Source organism: Vulpes lagopus, chromosome 21 (genome assembly GCF_018345385.1).
Source record: "Vulpes lagopus strain Blue_001 chromosome 21, ASM1834538v1, whole genome shotgun sequence".
Lineage (NCBI taxonomy): Eukaryota > Metazoa > Chordata > Mammalia > Carnivora > Canidae > Vulpes > Vulpes lagopus.
The window spans coordinates 41,902,335-41,925,392 of NC_054844.1; the positions used below are offsets into that span (position 1 = coordinate 41,902,335).

Consider the following 23,058-nt stretch of genomic DNA (forward strand, 5'->3'; position numbering starts at 1 on the left):
AAAGTTGATTTCCTGGGACACCTGGGTGGCTCAGCGGTTGAACATGTGCTTTCCGCTCAGGGCGTGATCCTGGAGTCTCAGGGTGGAGTCTCCTATCGGGCTCCTTGCATGGAGCCTGCTTCTCTTGTCTCTGCCTCTCTCTCTGCCTCTGTGTCTCTTGTGAATAAGTAAATAAAATCTTTTAAAAAAATTAAATTAAAAAAAGAGTTGATTTCCAAATAATTATAACTCAAAAATATCCTCGTTGTCTTTCCGAACCTAGGACATGATTTTCTTTCAGAATTATTATTTTCTAGTTAGTGGCAGAAAATAATCTGTATTATGCCAAACTAATCTGAAAATTAGAAGTTAGTTATATAATGGCTACAGAAAAATTATCTGTATCTGTATTAAATATGATACTCTATTCATCACCTAATTCTCTCCAAATAGGGCAAGGTAATTAGAGCTTTTGTAAATTCCTTTTGAGAATGGGAAACAATTGTATCAGAGGAGAATGGTCATGTTGTTATTTAAATCTGGTTTACTACTGTGCACCTCACTCTTATCTAAAAACTTGACTATGTAGTCACAAACATAAATGTTTAACATTTAAATATCCTTGTATTCACTTTTATACTTCTCGAAAGTATATCTAGGAGCACAAAGGTAAATTGCTAAAAAGTCTGATAACAAAACAATATAATTTTGCAACTTAATATCTAAAGTCTGCAGGGCACCTGGATGGCTCAGCGGCTGAGCGTCTGCCTTTGGCTCGGGTCCTGATCCCGGGGTCCTGGGATGAGTCCCACATCGGGCTCCCCACGAGGAGCCTGCTTCTCCCTCTGCCTGTGTCTCTGTCTCTCTCTCTGTGTCTCTCATGAATAGATAAATAAAATCTTTTTAAAAATTAATTAAAATGCAAAATCATCTATGTAGAAAAATTAAGAAGCAGGATACTCCTTTATCCACACTAGCTTGGGTCAAGAGGAGGAGTCATTGCAGGAAGACCCTATATATAGATTATATACGGTACCTAAATGTGCACAACACTTCTGGGGCGAAACTTTGGTGTCTTCATATCAATGTTTAAAACTTCTGAGAAGGCTATTTTCATGAACTACTGTAACCTGACACTTCACTTGCTGATTAAACTTTTCATTTGCCTAGATACGCTCTGACCGCCTCTTATATTAGGTGGACACACAGTTCTGTAGCAGCAGCTGCCCCATAACTACTATTTAATTGCATTTCTCTGACATACTGGATATACGTTGTCAGAACATCCTCTTACAAAATGACTCTATTATGTTAAGCCCCAGAAACTGAGTAAGTATATGCATCTAGGTTAATCTTAAGATTGAATATATTAATACCCATATAAACATAGAGAAATCTAGAGACTCCTGGGTGGGGCTCAGTGGGTTGAACATCTGTCTTCAACTTGGGTCATGATCCCAGGGTCCTGGGATTGAGCCGGTGTTGGGCTCCCTGCTTGGTAGAGAATCTGCTTCTCTCTCTCCCTGTCCATCCCCACTGTTCGTTCTCTCTCAAATGAATAAATAAAATCTTTAAAAAAAATCCAGATTTGTAGAGAATGACTAAATGTTAACTTAGAAGTGTACCCAAGACTCACTCTTTAGAAATCAGTCTCCTCTACCAGTTTTAGCATGACTCAGTTTATCCAATTTTTTAATTACAAGAGTTGTATGACCTGTCGGGTATACTTATAAACTTTTGTAAACTCTAGTCTCTTCTCAGTAACAAACATCTAAAGGAGGGAGAGGAGTTATAGAATCCTCCAAGTACTTAGTCTCTGTTTAACCAAGCACTTCATCTTTTTAGGAGTGGCTAAACAGGATTTTTTAACCTTTTTTTCTTTCTCCTAACACTCCCTAAGTAATGAAACTGAGAAATTTAATTGCCCAGGAAGAGAGGAAAATCCAAATCAGTTCATCTAGAGTTGCTATTTATGTATAAAGGAATCTAAAATACTGAAACTCATTTTAAAAATCTCTTTTTCAAGTGAAACTTGGTAATTGATATTAATTTAGTTTCATTTTTTAAGATCAGAAGGACTCTAACCTACATTGGAAGGATGCTACTCAAAAAAAAAAAAGGAAGGATGCTACTCTTACCAGAAGTTTAAAGGGCCTCTGAAATAGAAATGAGAGAATTTTAAAATATCATCCTAGAAAACTTGCCACTTAGAAGGCCAAGTCTTTATAAATGAAGATAAGCAATGTCTGGATTAAAAAAAAAAAAGTCTTACTGGAAAGCACTAAATTTTAAAATAAAACAGAGAGATCAGATTTTTACCTTTTAAGCTGAAAGAGGAAAACAATGCTCAAAGTCATACAAAAGCTGCAGTGTTTGCAAACTCAATGCCTTTGTGGCTAGAAGGAAATGAAGGTGTGTGTGTGTGCCACCCTGGAGTATGATCCATTAAAATGCATAGCTGCCATTCAATTCCAGCCAAATGTAATTCCACGCAGGAATGGGAGCCCAGTGTTGAAAATCTTCTTTTCAATCAGATAATTAGGCAAAATCTTTTAATTTTTAAGTATTAACTTTTTTATTATAAAAATCTTAAGGAAAAAAGTCCCAGTTAAGAAAAGGGGTCAAAACAAGTCTATAACCCACATGTAGGCAGGCAGTTTATGACATGAGAACTAGTTGTTTAAGTCCTAGATATTTACTGGGTATAAATATCTTAAAATAAAATGCTTAGCATTCAGGGAAATTCAACGTTAGAAATAGCCATTCCTGGAAATAGACTTTGGACCTAGAAATGGTGTTTGGAGTTTTAATGGGAAAAAATGGGAAGAAAAGACATGGTAGGACTCTGCAAACATCAGAAAGAAAACAAATACCTCCATCATCTTCTGTTGGGACTTACAAAGTTAAATGTTAGAAGTTTCTTCTTTTTATACCTACAACGGGAATGCTAGAATGGGCTGAGTTACACTACCCCATGGAAAAACGGATCATTGGTTCGAGTATGGTTTCTGAATCTTCTTACAAGGTATTAAGCTCTTTGGAAAATACCATCATACCTCTGACTAGTTTTCAAGAAAAGCAACAGAGAGAATTAAAATTACAAAGCACACCGATAACCACGACTAAATATGACTGCTGAAAAGAAGAAACATTTTCCTTAGAAATGATGTGCTGGTATCAAGTAGTTGCTAAGGGTCTGGTCAATTAAAACCAAAGTGGAATTTAACTGGCCATAGTCAAGTATCACTTTTAAAGGTAAGTTAATTTGACCAGATCATTCTGAAAAGGAGTATTCATTACTCCCTCTCCTTTCTAGTTGCGACCCAGATAAAACAAATATCTGATTTATCTGAATACTATCTTAAAAAAAAAAAATCTGTTAATTTTATATAATCTTAAAACTCTACCCAAACTGGTATGTTCAGGTTTACATAAATATATACGCATATATATATTTTACAATTCCAGAAGTCAAGACACAAGCCCATAGGGGTGTGTGGCCAGGATGGGCCATTTACCTCTGGCTATTGTAGGACTGTTGAGGTGGATGGGTCTCTGTCCTACAGTAACAGCAGTCAGCTTTTAACACCCTTCCCATGAGGAAATCTTTGCCTTTTGTTCAAAACATCTGAACAAAACTCACCTCTGAACTAACAGAGAATATGTTAACAGGACACCTGGACAAAAAGGACTAAGAGAAAGTGATTCTTATACAGTCTCTCAGGCTGTTAGTCATCTAGACACAAGTGAGTCAGCATCCACGGTGTTCAGAAGGTAGAGTTCAGGCTGAGCTGTCAATCCCAGATGGTACTAAGGACAAAAAAAAAAAAAAAAAGGCAAAGGGTTAGACTGATTTGCAAGTATTTAAATATTGTAACTGGCATGTGAATACCTATAATCAGTACATCAATATAGGTCATTTCCCAGTACTGCTGTATTGATTTTTATTTCAGAATAGAAATAGCTTGTAGATTCATGAATGATTTATGGCACATAAAACAATAGCTAGCAGCTGAAATAGTTAAGAACTGAGATAGTGCCAAATGCCCTCAGCAAAATTTGCACTTTGACTATTTTTGTGACATACTTGCCACAGGATAGCTGCTTTTTTTTTTTCTTTCTTTTTTTAAAGATTTTATTTATTTAGGACCCCTGGGTAGCTCAGTTGGTTAAGTGTCTGCCTTCCACTCAGGTCAGGATCCCAGGGTCCTGGGTTTGAGCCCTATGTCGGGCTCTCGGTTCAGTAGGAAGCCTGCTTTTCCTTCTGTCTCCTGCTCAGGCTCTGTGTGTCAAATAAATAAATAAAATATTTTTAAAAAAGGATTTTGACAGAGACAGAGTGTGCATGTGCGCAACCAACGAGGGGTGGGGGAGGACAGCGGGAGAGGGAATAGCAGACTCCCCACTGAGCAGGAAGCCAGACGGACTCTGGGACCTGAACTGCTTGACTGACAGACAATCAGACGCCCCAGGATGGCTGCTTCTGATTAGGACATTGAGAGCAAACACACGGAGTGATTCTGTATTCTATTGCTGTTTTAGAAATCAAATAAATTCTAAATAACTAAAATAAATATTAAATACTAATTCTAAATTATTAGAATTAAATACTAATTATAAATCCTGAGCTCAGTCTAAATCCTGAGTCCTATTATCCAGGCCTCATGATCTTTTGGCACCTCGAGCAGAGAAAAGCCTTTCATTAAGAAAAGAAAAAAACGTGGGCAGCCCAGCTGGCTCAGTGGTTTAGCGCTGCCTTCGGCCCAGGGCGTGATCCTAGAGATCTGGGATCGAGTCCCACGTCGGGCTCCCTACATGGAGCCTGCTTCTCCCTCTGCTTGCATCTCTGCCTCCTTCTCTCTCTGTGTGTCTCTCATGAATAAATAAAATCTTAAAAAAAGAACGTGCTGGGAGAGGGAAATGACCTATGGGTCCCAAATGTTTGTCAGGCTGAATTGGAATCACGTGGGCTGCTTTTAAAACGCACAGCCAGGGATCCCTGGGTGGCGCAGCGGTTTGGCGCCTGCCTTTGGCCCGGGGCGCGATCCTGGAGGCCCGGGATCGAATCCCACGTCGGGCTCCTGGTGCATGGAGCCTGCTTCTCCCTCTGCCTATGTATGTCTCTGCTTCTCTCTCTCTCACTGTGTGCCTATCATAAATAAATAAAATTTAAAAAAAATTTTAAAACACACAGCCAGACATCTTCCTGGAAACTTGAATCTCTAGGATTTGTTTTGAACTAGGCTCCAAACCCAGCGTGGAGCCTATAACCGGGCTTGAATTCATGACCCTGAGATGGAGACCTGAGCTGAGATCCAGTCAGATGCTTAATTGGATGCTTAACTGATGGAGCCACCCAGGCGCTGCCTTTTTTTTTTTTTTTTTTTTAAGATTTTATTTATTCATTCATGAGACAGAGAGAGGCAGAGACACAGGCAGAGGGAGAAGCAGGCTCCATGCAGGGAGCCTGACGTGGGACTCATCCCGGGACTCCAACATCATGCCCTGGGCTGAAGGCAGATGCTCAACTGCTGAGCCACCCAGGCGTCTTTTTCTCCCCCTCCGAATCCCTATGATTTGTGTTGGGATTTGTGAAGTTGTGGTTTACTCCTTTTCTCTTCCCTACACACAGAGACAATCACTGAATCTCATTTTAGCCCTACTGTTATTACTTAGGGCTCTAGGAATGTTATCACCCCTTGGCATCAAAGCCTGTGAGTTAATACAGAACGGAGACTGTAAATCTATAGGAGAGTCTATTATAGTATAGTGGAAAAGGTACCAGAGTAGGGTTCTAGCTCCAACCTTGCCACCTCCTGTGACCTTGAGCAAGTCCATGTACCCTTTTGGATGGAGCCTTATCCTCTTTATTTGTAAGAGGGGAGTATATGCTACATTTAAAAATGTTAGTCTTCAACAAATGTAATTTCTTAACACAAATTGCCCCGAATACCTCACAAGCTTGTGATGACTGTGTAAAGACGATCCCAGATGAAGCGCAAGATAAAACTATTCTAGGAACAGCGGGCTAGGAAATGATTAACACTGGCCTTGGGGCAGAGAGACAACTCTTCAGACAAGTCTCGTTATTCACTTCAAGGTCTTAACATCTTTTTTTTTTTTTTTTAAAGATTTTATTTATTTATTCATGAGAGACAGAGAGAGAGAGGCAGAGACAGGGGCAGAAGAAGAAACAGGCTCCATGCCAGGAGCCTGACGTGGGACTCGATCTGGGGTCTCCAGGATCATGCCCTGGGCTAAAGGCGGCGCTAAACCACTGAGCCACCCGGGCTGCCCAACATCTCAGATTTTAACCTGAGCAATTTGTCAGATACACTATGAATTCACTGCAGCCTTTTCACGAGAGCTGAGGTGGTGGGCTTCCTCATTATATAGTAGGCAAGGGGTGATTACTCCCATGATCCCCAGAGTCACTCGGATGACTTATCAGAACCTCCTTGTTGGCGAACTTTGACATACTGCTCTGAGACACTGAGAAATGGGGCTAAATGACACAGGAATCGGCTAAATACTGTAAAGGGTAGGGAGGTAATGCAAATGAGTAAGCCTAATAGTTCTTAGCTACTATTGGCGTAGGATCACAGAGGGGCCGGCCCTGTCCATTTTCTGTGCTTACCAAAAATCCTTCAAAGTTGCTTCAAATTTAACACAGGCCAAACAATATTAGTCTACCAGTTGGCAACTTGTTAGTTAAAATTTATTTTATCACTAATCAGAGTATCACGCAAATGCTCTGATGTGTTCCCGGTATTAAGAACTTGATGTCTTGACCTTGCACAAAGTGTGTACTGTGTATTATATAGGATGGTTTGCGGACGACTGGGTGGCCCAGCAATTGAGCGTCTGCCTTTGGCTCAGGGATGGAATCCCACATCGGGCTCCCTGCATGGAGCCTGCTTCTCCCTCTGCCTGTGTGTCTGCCTCTCTCCCTGGGTCTCTCATGAATAAATAAAATCTTTAAAAGAAAAAATAAAGGATAGTTTGGTAATGATATGTGGGCTCTGGAGTCAAGCTATTCAAGTCAAAGTGCCAACTGCTTATTTACCAGCAATGTTATGTGGGGAAGTTATTTTACTTTTTGGCCCTTGGATATAGGGCCATATCAGCCTCCTCCATAAAGAGGCCGATCCTCTTGTAACAATTAAATGAGGTCATGGGAGTGCTCAGACCAAGACTAGCGATACGGTGGTCAGTGTTAGTGGTTTTTAACATTCATAAGCTAAGGTGCCACGAGAAACCAACATGGTTAGATTCACTGGTCCCATCCAACAAAGGAGCAGAGAGCATTCCAAAGGGCAGGACTAAAAGAAATGTCTCAAATCAGGATATTCAAATTGTTGCATCCTACTGAGTTTTGAAATTAAACTCAAGGTAAGTAGGGAGAGCTAAATGAGTGAGGTCAACACAGAGAACAAAATTCCCAGATTACTTCTATCACGTACGGTATTTGGCTCCAGTAAGACACAGGAAAAGCTTACAGAGAAAGGGAAAATGAAGTTCTGGTGACAACCTTGAGATAAATGAAGTGCTGACTTAGATTTTCCTGTCATTTGTATGGTGACAGGTCCAGTAGCTTTACTGGGCTTTTGTCTTTGTTTTTATTAAATGGTGCCAATATTTCCATTTTTATCAGTTCTGCCAAAATGCTATCCATTTTTAAGCTAAACAATTTTGGTTTCTCTTTTCAAATACTCATACTTTTTATTGGCAGCATGTATGGAATATAAAAACCTACTTCAATGGTGAAACAAGACTACAGATAGAAAGGCAAAATAACAATTTTTTTTTTAGTTTAAATATGGTAATGATATGACCTTTACCAACAGCAAAACTATTTGATTAAACTGGTATTAGTGTTGGGTGTCTGCAGTTCATCAAGTCTTCTCAAGACTAAACCTATTTACACCCCCATCCCTTTAAAAGAGAAAATCACTAACAATGTGGGCTTAAAATGTCATCCAAGTGGTGGCTGATGTTGCAGTATTTCAAAATAATTTTCAAGGTCAAAAAAATACCCAGGAAACCAAATAGGAAAAGGAAAAAAATTTTAATTACAAACCAAGTTTACATACTGTTAAGTGGGCACCAATAGCTCAGTTATAACCACTTGTAATACCACTAGCGGGACCTCACAGGAGCCAAACTACATCTCTTCCCACCCTTTGACTCCCGGTGTGCAGTAACAGCACAATTATTTCATGTCACATTTATGGAGAACAAGGACCACTTTACATAAAGTACAAGTGTATACCCTTAACATTCCACAGAAACACTGCACATGCGGGCACTGGGACATTTCATAAGCATGGTTTATTGCACCCAGAGTCCTGGCTGAAGCACATTTTCTTTCTGATGGGATCAAATGGAAGATGGTATGGGAGTATCTTTAACACTGTGAAACACTACACACATAGTATTATAAAATGCCATTTGACTGGGAAGAAATTTTCCATCACCATAAGTCATAAACAAAACTTTTAAAAGAAAACAAGCAGCTTTACCTAAACTTCTAAATATTGTGAACCTGAGACTGACTGGATCCATCCAGACTCAGGGCAAAGGTAGTGTTATCGTACTGTCTTTACAAAGACTTTTTCTTGTCAAGTATGCCTTCACCTGGTACAGCCAGATGAGAGACCAAGAGGTCAGTCCCCGGGATCTTCACAGAATACCCTTAGGATGTTTGGGGAATGACGACAGGGAGAGGGGCAGATGTGAGGAGGGACAGTTAGGGAAATTTCTCTTTCATGATCGTGTGCCCTATTACTTAAGGGGCTAAGATAAGGTACCGTCAGTGAAACACAGCAGTTTATCCTTAATGCCTTATAAAAGATAATCCATCCAGTCTGTGCTCGACTGTGTGCAAAATGTTAGCAATAATGCATTGAGGGGCTCAGATGAATACAAAGTATCAATCAACCAGGACTCCAGATGGAAAGCTCCAAAAATGAGAAGTCCTTCAATGCCACTCCCATTAATGTTCTCAACAAGTCCATGGTTCTAACAGACCTGTTATTTATCTCCACCAAACAAATGTGATTTGATTTGATTTGATATAATCATATAATCCCAGGCTCCACAGGTAAAAAAAAAAGTCAGAAGTGGCTGAAGAGCAGCAGCTTCAGGCCGAAGGGACCCATGTCCTCTGACTCCAGAGCTCCACCATCTGGTCTCAAAGCTTTTCCCTCTGAGGGAATGGCTGAAGAGAGGTAGCCCAGTGCAACCTTGCTGAGAGAGAACTTTCAACCATAGTGAGTCCCACTGACTTGCTGAGAGAGAAAGAGCTTTGCAACAGTTATGTCCACAGCTCCTGAGATTGCCTTGCAAGTTGTCTTGGGCATGCTTCGGAAAACCATGACAATTCTGGTAGGAGGTGTCTTTTAGGAATAAAACAGATGACTCTTCTTTCCTTAAGCCTTTTCTCCTCATTCCAAAATTTCATGAGAATGTCAGTTCGTAAGTGCTACCATCTTTTTCTATAACCAACCTCCTGAATGAGGAAGGTGAAGGTTTTAAAACTGTATGTACTCAAGAGTAATACCAGCAGGAAAGCTCTGTACTAACATGAAAGTTAAGAAAATCGGAACTCCCAAGAAAATCCTGATAAGCTTCCATCTCTGAGGAAATCTGCTCAGTGATTTCCCAAGGTGATTAATAATCACCACCTACATGTAAGCTTTGCTCTTTGTTCGTTTATCATCCTCTTTATGCTTTCTCATCCCTCTTAACTTCCACCAAGAAATTTAAAGTGGAAATAAGGTAAAAGAATCCTGAACCTGAAAGAGGTAGATGTTTCATAATTTTATATTTAATATGGATGAGACCACTTGAGTTGAGACTTAATTTTTTTATGATTAAAATGACTGACAGGGTATGCATAAGGAAAGTATTTCTCAGCCTTTTATCTTTTTATAAACAAAACTTGCATACCCATTCTATAATTACCCATTCCATAATTTGTCTTATGAAAAATTTATTACATTTCTCAATATGTTTTTTTTAAACACATAGCCTGGTTAAGAATCATGCATACAGGATTCTCTCTCAAAAGGATAAAACAAATTTGAATTGGAATTATAGCAGCAAATGTCAGCTTTTCAAAGATCCTGTCTAATCCAGTTCCCAGGTTAAGAGGTCAGGAAGAAAAAAAACTCCATCTTCCAAACATAGTGAAATAAAGTCTTTCCCAACAAACAGTTGAGTGCAGTTTGTGCAACAGCACATACTTTTGGCTTTGTTCACACAGTAAACCATAGAAACACACTGGCTCTGATGGCTACCTGTGGGAGATAGGCAGACTGATCCAGTGTTTACTTAGTATAGCCACCAGTGCCTTGTCCGGTTAGCAGGACTTTAGAGATGCTTACCGTGTGCCCACAGTCCAGGAAGGACATGCCCAATGCAATCAAACATTGCCAACCCTGAAAGACAAAGTATGGTCATCATTCACCAACCTCTCTGCAGAGCCCTCTTACCCATCACGATGACTCACATTGCACTGCTGGGATGCAAACCTGCTCTCTTCCTTGAGCATCCAGCTCTGCTCCTCTCCTCTCCTACCATCCAGGTCCCACAAGTCATTCTACCAACCCCACACCTTCTTCAAAACATCCTGGAATCTGCCTTCCTCAACAGTTTCTTCATACTATTTTGAATATCAAAGTCTCTGTTCCTACTGCTTTGTGTTTGTCATTTGTTTCTTTTGTACAACTGGGAGTCCCTGAGGACCACTCTCTTCAGCTCTCCCCCATTCCTCACAATGCAGGCGGAGGTGGAGGTAATGAGTGACAGATTGAGACAACTGGGACTATATCCCCAGCTGCTCTAGGAAGTAAGTGTTTTGGGGCTTAACAGCAGTAACCCACCCTGGAATCAGTCCTCAGCCTAAAAATGGGTCTTCAACAACCCAGAGAGTCTCAGAATGACTGAAGACAACTCAGTGTCTTTGTAACCACTTTGCAGGAAGGAAGGATCCCCTTAACCTCTACAGTGAATAATTCTTAAAATAATTCCTATCAAGGACATATTCAGTTACTTGGGTTTCCCTGGAGTAAATCCCTAGATTATAGGTTCAGCATAATCTTAGTGCCCAAGGTTTACTGGAAGAAAAGAGGAAAAGATATGCCAATCCAAGATGTAATTTTTCAATAGTCACTAAAGTGATTTTCTCAATCTAGTACTTAACCTGTGGCAGATACTGCCATGGGGACTAGGTAAGTGTTAAAAACATAAGCAGGTCTCCAGCCTCCATCCTTAACCATTTTCTACAGCAGATAAGGTATAAATTCTGCTGTCCCTAAACCTCCACACTTGCATTTTTCAGAAAAACCTGTAGAGAATAGGGAGGTGGGTTTGTTGTTTCTGTCACTAGAACTATTTTCCATTACTGCAAGTAATGTTATAGAAGATTTAGAAAATAGTGAAAAGAACATATCCATCACAGTACCATTCCAACACAACTATCACCATTTTTTACATAATTTACTTGACTTTTGAAAAAAATTTTGATCATACTGGAATACATTATTCTGCATTCATTTTCTGTGTATCTATGATTTTATAACTATCATTTTTAAATAACTCTAGAGTAATTCAATGAAAGAATATCATTATTCTTTCTTTAGTAGACAGCTATTAAATGGCAGAGCTGAGCAGGGCTGTGAACTCACATGTATCCCCCCGACAAAGCTCTGACATCACACCAACCCCATCTTGTGCCACTCTCTACTTTCTATATTGTTCTTTTAGTTCCCCAAACACACTATACTCTCTTATCAGAAATTATTAAGAATGAAAGCCAGATGGAAGTGACATGATAGCTCTTAGGAATCAAAATAAATTTTATGATTAAAAATACTGTTTAACCACAGCTGACTAAGAATTTCATGTAAACTGTCTAAATAATTTGGATATAAGACTGTTACGTGCTATGTATACTATATTATATATATACACATATATATATATACACACACAAATAATTGCTATGTGCTCTTTTTGGGACCTTTCATTTTGGTGTCAGTAAGCCTCATCTCTACCATCTCTGATACCTACATCCCTGGCCCCTCTTGAATGGACTTACCAAGTAAAACACAAAGCTCAGATAAGCCACACAGACCACAGCAGCTACCACATACAATGCCACATGCCCTAGTTCCTGGACATAAACCAGGACAAAGTACATGTTGATGGAACAGACGATAAGGACCAAGATTCCGCCTGCAATCCTCCAGCCTCTGCAAAAGAATCATCAGTCACTGGTGGAATAGTCCAACCCAACCACAAGCAGAAAAGGACACTGTCAGGACACTGATAGGACAGGAGTTAAGAGGCATTTCAAAATGAACTGAAACGTGTTCTTACTATGTCCCAGTTAGATTAAATGAGCCAAAGTGAGACACTAATAGGGAGAAAGAGGGGAAAATACTGTCAACCCCTAGTATTTAAGTCTCTAGAATATATAAGTAATAAGTACCTAACAGATACAACAAATAATTCAAACACCCCATACTCTTTAAAAACGCATATAAAGATGTATATGCTTTTCTCATTAAGATCGTTTAACATGGAATTAAGGGGCTTTACATTTCAGCAGCTGAAGCTGAAGAATTAAAGCCCTAAAAGTGGGACTGTCTTGTGCTAGAAATGAAAAACGTGCTTGCCCTCTTCACCACATTCACAGTCTCTGTTCTCTAAGCCAAAGACTGAGAGGCACTCCAGCATTCACCTCTCAAAACATGTGGTTCCCGTACATGACTCATTTCCTGACTGGCCTGTTCAATGAAGACACCCTTCCCCCACATATTTTTGGGGAATTGAGAGAAGTACACTCACAGTCCATTGGCAAAGTCATTCATTACTGGCCGTAAGCTCGTAAATGTGAGGATGGGTATCAGAGCAAAGGGAAGCTGGAAAAGAAAGAATAAAGATCAGATGGGACCACTGGAGATCCATTATCACTCCAAAGAGCAGCACTATTAGCAAAGGGAAACGCACACCCTGCCTCATCTACTCTGAGAGAAATTACGCCTATCGCCCCAATATGCTCATGCATTATGTTGAAACCTGTAGAATGTCATGGACCTAGCATCGATTCTGATCCAGTGTCTTTAAAAACATTCGTATCTGCCTTGTCTTTTTTTTTTTTTTTAAGATTTTATTTATTTATTTCTGAGAATACACAGAGAGGAGAGAGAGAAGCAGAGACACAGGCAGAGGGAGAAGCAGGCACCATGCAAGGAGCCTGATGTGGGACTCAATCCCGGGTCTCCAGGATCAGGCCCTGGGCCGAAGGCGGCGCTAAACCGCTTGAGCCACCCGGGCTGCCCCGCCTTGTCTTTTTAACCTCCATAGGACCTAGTAGGATCTTATGTTATTTAATGTTTGTTTGGATTAAAAAATAGTAATTTTATTAATTAATTAATTAATTAATTCCCATTCAACAAGCTTTTCACAAACCAAATCATTTCTAAAAGCTTTTTATTTTTTTAAAGATTTATTTTTTATTCATTCATTCATTCATTCATTCATTCATTCATTCATGAGACACACACAGAGAGAGAGGCAGAGACACACACAGGCAGAGGGAGGAGCACGCTCCCCACAGGGATCCCTGACGTAGGACTCGATCCCAGGTCTCCAGGATCCGCCCTGGACTGAAGGCTGCGCTAAACCGCTGAGCCACCGGGGCTGCCCCCTAAAAGCTTTTTAGATACCAGGATTCCAAACATTTACTACAGACTGAGACTGTGTGTCTTTCTTTCCCCAGCACTACAGGCTTGGTACATAAGAGCAATACATAATGCTGCCTGATTAAATGGGATGGGAGTTTCCCCATCTTCCCTCCTCACCTGTAAGCTCTGCAGCACATTCAGGAAGTCATTCATCCCTGTCAGATGCTCGACATCCTGGAAGATGGCAACAAGCAGAGTGGGGATGATGGCAATAGAGCGAGTCAGAATCACTCGGGCAAAACGTGACCATCTTAGGTTCAGAAATCCCTGGAAGAGAACACAGAAGCAGGATGAAATGTCTAGAATAGGAAACAAAGAAAGGTTTGGGGAGGCTCTAGAAACATGGGATTAAAAAGTAACAAAAGGGCAATGTTTTCTTCCCCTAATCTATACCAGTCAGAACAGCACATACCTCCATGACAAACTGGCCAGAATAGGTTCCTGTCATGGTGGAGCTCTGTCCTGCGGCCAGGATCCCCACCGCCCAGATGTAGAGTGCAGCAGGCCCAAAGTAACATCCCAGTACAACACCCTGGGAGAAGCAGGGGAGAAAGATGCTGAGTCAGTGATCTGCTTAGACAACGCCCAAAACAGAATTTCTCTACAGCATTTCTCCCTCTTTGCTATATACCAAGCCTACAACAAATGCTGTGCTGGGAGCTATCCCAATAGCTAGATTCAGGACCTGATCTTATTTTAGAGGCCCTCGACTTAAATTTTGCTGGATATTCCTTCCTTCTTTTGCTTAGTCTTTCCTCTTCTCCAAGTTCCTAAAGCCTTCATCCTCAACCTAGATCTTAAGTACATAAAAAAAAAAAAAAAGTCTTTAAAAAAAAAAAAAAAAAAAAAAGTCTAGGGCAGCCCCCGTGGCTTAGTGGTTTAGCGCCACCTTCAGCCCAGGGCGTGATCCTGGAGACCCAGGATCGAGTCCCACATCAGGGTCCCTGCATGGAGCCTGCTTCTCCCTCTGCCTGTGTCTCTGCCTCTCCCTCTCTCTCTCTCTCTGTGACTATCATAAATAAATAAAAATTAAAAAAAAATAAATAAAATAAATTCTTAAAAAAAAAAAGTCTACACATTTCCCAAATTATATTACTTAATACACTATCTGGAAGATAGTAACAGGAGTAAAGAGAAAGGTCAAATACATTTGGGAAATACTACATAAATTATGTATTCTACTCTTGGGAGGTTCATAACATAACCAGCATAAAAAAGACTACTAAGAGGTCCCAATAAAGAATACTTTACCAGGAACACTCTCTTTAGTCTCCTCCAATTAGCATCCTATGAAACAATATACTACCAACATAACCCTGGGAACTGCTGATACAGTTCATCTTTCAGCTCATCCTCTATTCCCTCCCATGTAATTCAAAAATGGCTGTCCAGCATCTAGACCTCTGAAATAAATGACACTCCAGGGAAGATAGGTTCAGCTCTGAAGTGAACCCACAAAAAAGATCAGACACTATGCCAAGAATACTGATTCAGGAGCAGTGATCACAAATCTGAATAGGCTTACCCCTTTGTAGATGTCCACAGCCAATGTTGAGTTATCATCAGGAAAAAGGTGAGAGTGGGGACTGCTGCTGTTTCTGCAGACTGCTACCTGGAACACAAAGCAATTTAGGAGCAACTTTTATTTTTGAGGCAAGGACCAGACCAGAAGAGCTCTCCAGCAGATCACAAACTATAGGTCATATTCAAATCCCCTAGGAGACATAGACTGGAGATAAGACACTGGATACGGCTGTAACGGGAGCAGGGACTGGCAGCAATGACACTGGTGATCTTCCATAATCCTCCAACACCCTCATGCCATCAAAAATATTTACTGAGTTAAAAGTGTGTAAGGTAATATGTGAATTCTGGCTTGTTTTAAGTGATGGCAGAAAGAGAGGGCCCTTAAGAAATATGAGAAGAAAAAAAAAAAAGAAATATGAGAAGAGTCCTAAGTCAAAGCAGACAGGAGTCAGAGGTCTTATAAATAGGCAATCAGGAATCAAGATGACAGAGAATTCAAAATGCAAAAGAGTGTATCTTAGCCAGTTTCTATTTTCTGTTTATTGACTCCTCCCTACCTGTCCTCATGACCAAATGGCAGGACAGGTATGTAGGCTGGCAGTTGATAAACAGGAAACAAAAGTATATGACAAAGAGCCAAAAAGACATGAAACCACAAACACAACAGCATAGCATGAGGCAATCTTTATTTGTGGCAAACTCGCTTCTGAGCCAACAGCTGTGAAACACGAGTGTAGGTTTGGTCTGCCCCCAGACTCTAGATCCTGACTAGTGCAGTAATAGGGGGCAGCCCTGAGGCTGGAGATAGGCCTCCCCTGAGCTCCAAGTCACTGCCATTTTGCCTACCCCATTCTGGCCTTCACCACCCTCACATTCACTATCACTCATAACCCCGGCTACTCACCACCTGGTCGTTGGTTTTTTCAAAAAATGCTTCTGCAAAGACGGAGACAACAAAGACGTTGATGATGAAGGAAACAAAGAGAGCAATGCAGGATTCAATGAAAAAGTACTTATTAGCTTCTCGAACTTCCTGCTTATTGGCTCGGTTTATCTGTCTGGACTAGAGAGATAAACAGTAACAGTCATTTTTTGGTTAGATTAAGTTTCCCTGTAATATTTCACGAACTTGGAGTTAGCTGGAAGATTTAGAGGGCAAACAATTGACAATATAAAATGTGAGAAAACTTACTTACATTCCAGTTCATTAAGTGACTAAGAACTTCATGACCCTTTGACGGCACATTCTCCAAACAGGAAAATGATGACTATGTGCTACTGAGCTCTCAGTTACTGTGGTTAGAAGAACCACTGACATACAAAAACCACCTGATGTTCAGTCCTAAGAACCTTAATCATAAAGGCCTCTGAAATCTCCCAGCAAACTACTACATAAAACTGACTGATGAAACCTGGGTTGGGTTCTTTGCTCCTGATTTCCTCAAGGGACTCAGGCTTTTTAGATTTAAATACAAGAGACTTGGTGTACTTATGGACCTTTTATGAAGAATTTTAGTCCCAGTTTCTCTGTGGGGTCACTTATTTCTGGTCACTTTTGTGACAAAAACAGTCTGTGTGAAGTTTATAAACATCCAACAGTGAAAAAACCTTTTGCTCCTTCAGGGCTCTAACACTTTTAAAATAAGTGTGTCCCCTGCAATTAAGGAAACATGAACTATCTGGAGGGCACAGATGGAAGGGCCATGCTCACCTTGACTAATGCAGAATGCAGGTACATATTGTGTGGCATGATGACAGCTCCCACGATGCCCACAGCCTGCTCAATCTGTGGGGTGTGACAGCCTGAACAGGATGGCAGGAACATGCCCTTGAGTACCTGGCTCTGGCTGGGCTTCACTGTAACATACTACATACCAACATAATAACTATTAGAATATGAGACCAGTGGAGGAACATTAGTACTAGGAAACACTCAACATCCATTGCTCCTTACAACACTTTCTTCAACAACCAAGCAGTGTGAGGGACTTGCTGCCAGACGTCTGAGAATTCAGGATTGGGATATCCAGATATTTCATGTCATATTTTAGATATACAAAATAGATATGTGGAGAAGGTCATTAATATTCTTTTTTTTTAAAAGATCTTATTTATTTATTCATGAGAGACACACAGAGAAAGAGAGAGAGAGAGGCAGAGGGAGAAGCAGGCTCCATGCAGGGAGCCCGATGTGGGACTCGATCCTTGGTCTCCAGGATCACGCCCTGGGCTGAAGGCAGCGCCAAACCGCTAAGCCACTGGGGCTGCCCAGGTCATTAATATTCTAAAGAAATACATGGCTAGTAAGGGCCTCATTGACATTAGCTTCATAATCACTCCTAGGATACAGATCCAAGAATATAGTCAATTCTGGATTATCCACAATTATTCCTCTATTCAGGACACCTGGGTGGCTCAGTGGTTGAACATCTGCCTTTGGCTCAGGGCGTGATCCTGGAGTTCTGGGATTGAGTTCCAGATCGGGCTCCCTGAAGGGAGCCTGCTTTTCCCTCTGCCTATGTCTCTGCCTCTCTTGGATAAATAAAATCTTTAAAAAATAAAAAGATAAAAAAATAAAAGTTATTCAGGCCAAACTGGCTAAACAAAGAGTTTATAACAACTAAACACGGAAAGCTACTATTCTTGCATATAATGGTTCTGATTCCTAGGAGTATCTGGGTTGGGGCAAAAACTAGAAAGCATATATTATATCCTTTATAGTTTCTTTTTTTTTTAATTTTATTTATTTATGATAGTCACAGAGAGAGAGAGAGAGAGAGAGAGGCAGAGACATAGGCAGAGGGAGAAGCAGGCTCCATGCAGGGAGCCCAACGTGGGATTCGATCCCGGGTCTCCAGGATCACGCCCTGGCCCAAAGGCAGGCGCTAAACCACTGCGCCACCCAGGGAGCCCTATAGTTTCATAAACTGTTGCAACACAGAGAAAGTTCAAGCTACAGTTGGTATAAGCCAGGATAAGCAAAACCAGAATCTCTCCAAGTTAACCACCAGGAATAATCCTGCAACTCCCTCCTTAATCCTCTCCAACACTGCTTTATCATGGGACTGGCCAAATTGGAAGCAGGGAGTCTAGTCTACCAAGTCCTAAAAAAAAAAAAAAAATCTAATCATTTTTTTACCTATGAGCCCCAGCAGCCCTTCCCAGAGGCTTTAGATCTTTGCTATAGATCATATTTCTTCAAAATTGGCCTAGGCTGAATTGGCTTTTTGTTAACACATGTGATACAATTAAACATCCTAGCATTATACAGTCTTAAAAGAAAAGACAAGAGAACAGTCTTTTTTGGTTATGTTGATGAATTGCCAGCAACACTTGCCTCATATCCAAACGTGAGGGCCATAATGGTGATGAGAAAGCCAAAAAATGCTTCTAGCTTCCGTAAGCCTAAAAGGGAAAATGCAACAGTTAGCTGACGAAAGGCAGACTTCTCCATCAGCCATATGATGGATGGAAAGTAACTCCTTTGACTGAGCCCTGCATTCCCACTCTCCTTACCATATTTGTCCAAGAAGAGAAATACGAAGGTATCTGCAATCGTGATGAGAACTCCACCCCACAGAGGAACCCTAGGTCAGAGATAAGAAATGGAGATTAAAGGAAAGAAAGGAAATGTTGGGAAACACTTCCAACAGCTCTCCAGATACACAACACTTGGAGAAGCAAGGATTGGCAAGAGAGGGGACAGTGGCAGGTCAGACCTTGCGTACTTTAGAATCACAGCCCCACGTGAATTAACAACATTCATTCCAAACTCTGTCTACTAAGTCAGACACTTAAAATATAAAGCTGAAAAGTATGGGTCTTACCCCTCTAGGAGCTCACTGTCTAGTGGGACAAACTGATATACAAATAAATAATTGTAACACACAATGTTGCACACTGTATAATAGATGTATGACAGGACAGGAGAACATGGAACATATAGAGCCTACAGCTGCTGGAAGAGAAGGTGGCTCCAGAAAGGTTCCACAGAAAAAAATAATACTTGAACTGAATCTTGAAAATGGAAAATCAGTTTGGTTTTTGTTTTTACATTTGCCTTGAAATATAGCAAAATAATACTTTCTGGAGGAAAACCCCCTCACCTTCCTACAGACAGGAGATTGATGGCAATGGCTGAGCCAATAACTTCTTGCATATCTGAGCCAATGATAGCCAGCTCCACCATCAGCCATAGGATAATTCGTGGGACCTAAATACCAAACAGCAGAAAGAGATGGTTCTAATTAATCATTTCTGAGAACTTTCCCTACAGTTTGGAATTCACATTCAGCACTGACCCATCAATAGTACACCATAATGCTTCAGTCTAGTGATGAAGTACCAGAACTGGGCTCCACCTGGCCCATCACTGCACTGCGGACCCCGGGGAGAAAGCACCACTTCTATGTGGTGGTGCCTATGAGCCAAGGTCAGAGCAGCAGCTGATTCTAATTTTTTTTTTCTTACCTTCCACTCAACAAAGGAACAGAATTTCTAATAATTAATTTCCACTTAATTTCCTGCCTAAAAACAATCCAAAAGTTTTAGGGGAAAACGAGGACACTAATATGGTCAAAATATTGTTTAGGAGAGAATAGAAAATGACCACAGAAGAAAATATCCTGATCGTGGCTAAAGAGGGAAAACAAAAATGAAGAGGCTGGGGTCATCCTTAACGTAATGATAATACACAAGCAAGTAAAGAAGGAAAAATACGTAAAGGGACTCAGCAAACTGGTTGAAATTGCATGGCATATAAAACAGGAACCTAACCTGGTCAAACAATCCAGCTGAAAGACAAATTTAGTTAATACTAGCTCACTGAGGCCAAGAAGAAGAAAAGAACAAAACAAAACAAAACAAAAAAAACCCACCTTCTAGGACATACTACACAAAAAAATTGTCACAAAAAACAACTGTTAAGATACATGAAGGGAAACTACCAGAAATTATAAATTACTAAGATTTTTTTGAGAAGCATAAATGGGGGAGAAAGCAGATAAGGATAGTTTCTCACAGCCAGGAGAGGAGATTAAACATTTAGGACAAACCAGAAGCAGATCATGGTGTTATCTAAAGATGAAGGTAGGTTAAAACTATCTTCCAGACATAGGGTCCTCCTGCCTTAGGCAGCAATAAGAAAGGCCCAAAATGTCCAGAAAAAACCTGTGGAAGACAGTGTAACCTCCAGGGTCAGGGTAAATTAAAAAAAATTACAAAGATCCTGCCACATAGAGTTTGTAGTAAAAAGGAAAATCTCGTTTTTCAAAATGATGACAAAGTCAAACAAAAAAGAAAATATGTGTAACAGTAATATGAATTTTCTATTCAGACTGAATTTTTCTAAGGAAGCTTTCTGGCAAAAAGTGAATCTCAAGTTAAATTCTTAGAAGGAGTACAGAAATATGGGTTGGCAGCAAGAGGGGCTATAGAATTTCCCTTGGGACTTAGCCTTAGGGCCACTGACCACCAAGTCCTCCACTATTTCAATATACCACGAAGCCAGCACATTCGGCCACACACACAGGTTCCTCTGAGATGAGAGACAAACAGGACACCACATTGCTCACCTTCGGGTACTGACGGTGACACACTTCAGCAAGATGCAGCCCTGTGACCACTCCCAGCCGAGCTGCAAGGCGCTGGAGCAGGAGCCCCACGATGGTGGCCAAGAGAAGAACCCAAAGCAACTAGACAGGAACAAAATCCCATCATAACACTCATTAGACAAGTAGGGTGTTTTCATTTGGTTGGTTGGCAATGTGAATGAAAGAGCCCAGGTCAGGAATCAAATGACCTGAGTTCTGTATCAGGTTCTGCCCAAACCTTTCTGAGCCTTAAGTTTCTCCCATCTACGGTTGTTTCTCCTTTGTTTAAGGAAAACTATGTGGAGTGGATAAAATAGAATAAATGTTAAAGCTAACTCTGTATATAAAATAAAATTTAAAAACCACACTGGGACGCCTGGGTGGCTCAGCGGTTGAGCGTCTGCCTTTGGCTCAGAGCGTAATCCTAGGGTCCTGGGATCGAGTCCCGCATCGGGCTCCCTACATGGAGCTTGCTTCTCTCTCTCTCTCTGCCCATGTCTCTGCTTCTCTCTCTGTGTGTGTCTCTCATGAATAAATAAATAAAATCTTAAAAAAAAAAATTAAAAACCACAGATTGGAAAACAGTTGTCACCTAAGTGTCACTACCAATGAAGTGTCTGCATGTAACCCCCAAGGGCTATCTAACAAGGAGGGTAGGGGGAAAGGACATGAGGGTGTACTGTGTGTGTTTAAAAGGGATAGGGGTAGGACTATATGTTCACCTTAAATCCAGCCACTGCTCCAGACTGCAAATCAGATTCAATGTTTCCTGGATCCAAGTAGGCAATGCTCATAAGAAAGCCAGGTCCCGTGAAAGCCCAGAGTTTACGAAAACTAAAACAAGAATACTGTACAAGAGAGGAAGAGATCAAACTGATTATCACATCCAAACTACTGATTTAATTTATTTGTAATTTTATCACATATAAAACACTATCAGCTGCACAAGAACAAAGAATTTAGGATGTCAGATACTGGGTATATCCAAGTTCAATTTCTATCTTACTCACTTATCAATAAACTAGCCACTTCTATGTCCAAATAGGAGCTCTTCCCTTCCCTGCTCTTTCCATCAACCAGCCTCTCATTCTAAAACCTGAGTAACAATATTAGTACCCTTGTGCCCAACCACTACTCAAAAGAGACAAAAGTCACTGTAAAAAAAAAAAAAAGAACACGAAATTCGTACTTTCCAGATCAAAAAATAATCACTAGTACAATGTGGCAACTGTTTTCAAGGCCCTCCTTCTCCTAAATAGTTACTATAAACAGTTACTTTGATTACAAAAGTTGTCTTCAGAGATTGCTTGCCAAAATTAGATCTGAGGCTGCTGATCTTGAGTCCAGCAGACTTTCCACTTGCAAGTCTTCCCAAAATAGCATATTCTTCCAAGGATTTGCCACTAACCTCCTCCTCAGGAATGGCAATCTTCTCATCAAAGTAGGTGGTAAAGGGCTCCTGTGAGTGCTCAGTTGACTGGGGAAGAGATGAGTTACTGTAGGCAGGGTTGAGGGTACCAAGACTGGGAGAGTCCCCATGGTCTCCAGAAGCATCATCTAAATTAACAGATTTAAGAAGAAATAAAAATGAACAAAATACACTAACAACTTGTCCTTAGTAACTTTTACATTAAATCTTTTTAATACTTAAATGCACAAGACCAACCTGGGTCTATTCAATTTATTTCTAATATTTTATTTTCTTCTATATTTTTAATAAATTAATTCTTGGGACGCCTGGTGGATCAGTGATTGAGTGTTTGTCTGCCTTTGGCTCAGGGTGCGATACCAGAGTCCTGGGATCGAGTCCCACATTGGGCTCTCTGCATGGAGCCTGCTTCTCCCTCTGTGTCTCTGCCTCTCTCTCATGAATGAATAAAATCTTTAAAATTAACTAACTCTTAAATAGTCAGTATATTCACATGGATGCAAATTCAGAAAATAAAAAACTTATGGTAAAAAAACTCCCTCTCACTCCTCTTCTCTAGTCACTCTGCTCTAGATCAGTTTTATTTATTTATTTATTTTTTATTTTTATTTATTTATTTTTTATTTTATTATTATTTTTTTTTTCTAGATCAGTTTTAATGCTTATCTCACAATGGTTTTCCTACTTTCACATTTCTCTATTCCCAGCTGGCAATTTTTTACAATCATTTCATTTTCTTCTAAAAACACTAATGCCCAAGGCTCAAAATATAACATTC

The 23,058-nt window shown here is 40.4% G+C and overlaps 1 protein-coding gene across 9 annotated transcripts in view; it reads right to left on the reverse strand.

The window, feature by feature from the left end:
• The window catches only part of SLC11A2 (solute carrier family 11 member 2), a 54,197-nt gene that overhangs the window by 16,273 nt on the left and 14,866 nt on the right, over positions 1–23,058 (reverse strand). For 5 of the 9 annotated variants that reach the window (XM_041736212.1, XM_041736213.1, XM_041736214.1 and 2 more), the window contains exons 3-17: positions 22,260–22,408; positions 21,574–21,699; positions 20,834–20,953; positions 19,367–19,473; positions 18,777–18,847; positions 18,598–18,665; positions 16,972–17,127; positions 16,165–16,323; positions 15,259–15,345; positions 14,146–14,265; positions 13,851–14,000; positions 12,835–12,908; positions 12,083–12,236; positions 10,368–10,421; positions 2,510–3,789 (exon numbers count right to left, since the gene is read on the reverse strand). In XM_041736212.1, the coding sequence (XP_041592146.1) occupies positions 3,712–3,789; positions 10,368–10,421; positions 12,083–12,236; positions 12,835–12,908; positions 13,851–14,000; positions 14,146–14,265; positions 15,259–15,345; positions 16,165–16,323; positions 16,972–17,127; positions 18,598–18,665; positions 18,777–18,847; positions 19,367–19,473; positions 20,834–20,953; positions 21,574–21,699; positions 22,260–22,408 (1,673 nt within the window). In that variant the 3' untranslated portion in view covers positions 2,510–3,711. Of the gene's footprint in view, positions 1–2,509; positions 3,790–8,028; positions 9,491–10,367; positions 10,422–12,082; positions 12,237–12,834; positions 12,909–13,850; positions 14,001–14,145; positions 14,266–15,258; positions 15,346–16,164; positions 16,324–16,971; positions 17,128–18,597; positions 18,666–18,776; positions 18,848–19,366; positions 19,474–20,833; positions 20,954–21,573; positions 21,700–22,259; positions 22,409–23,058 lie in introns of those variants that run through there. The other 4 variants (XM_041736211.1, XM_041736215.1, XR_005984871.1 and 1 more) reach the window with 3 other exon arrangements.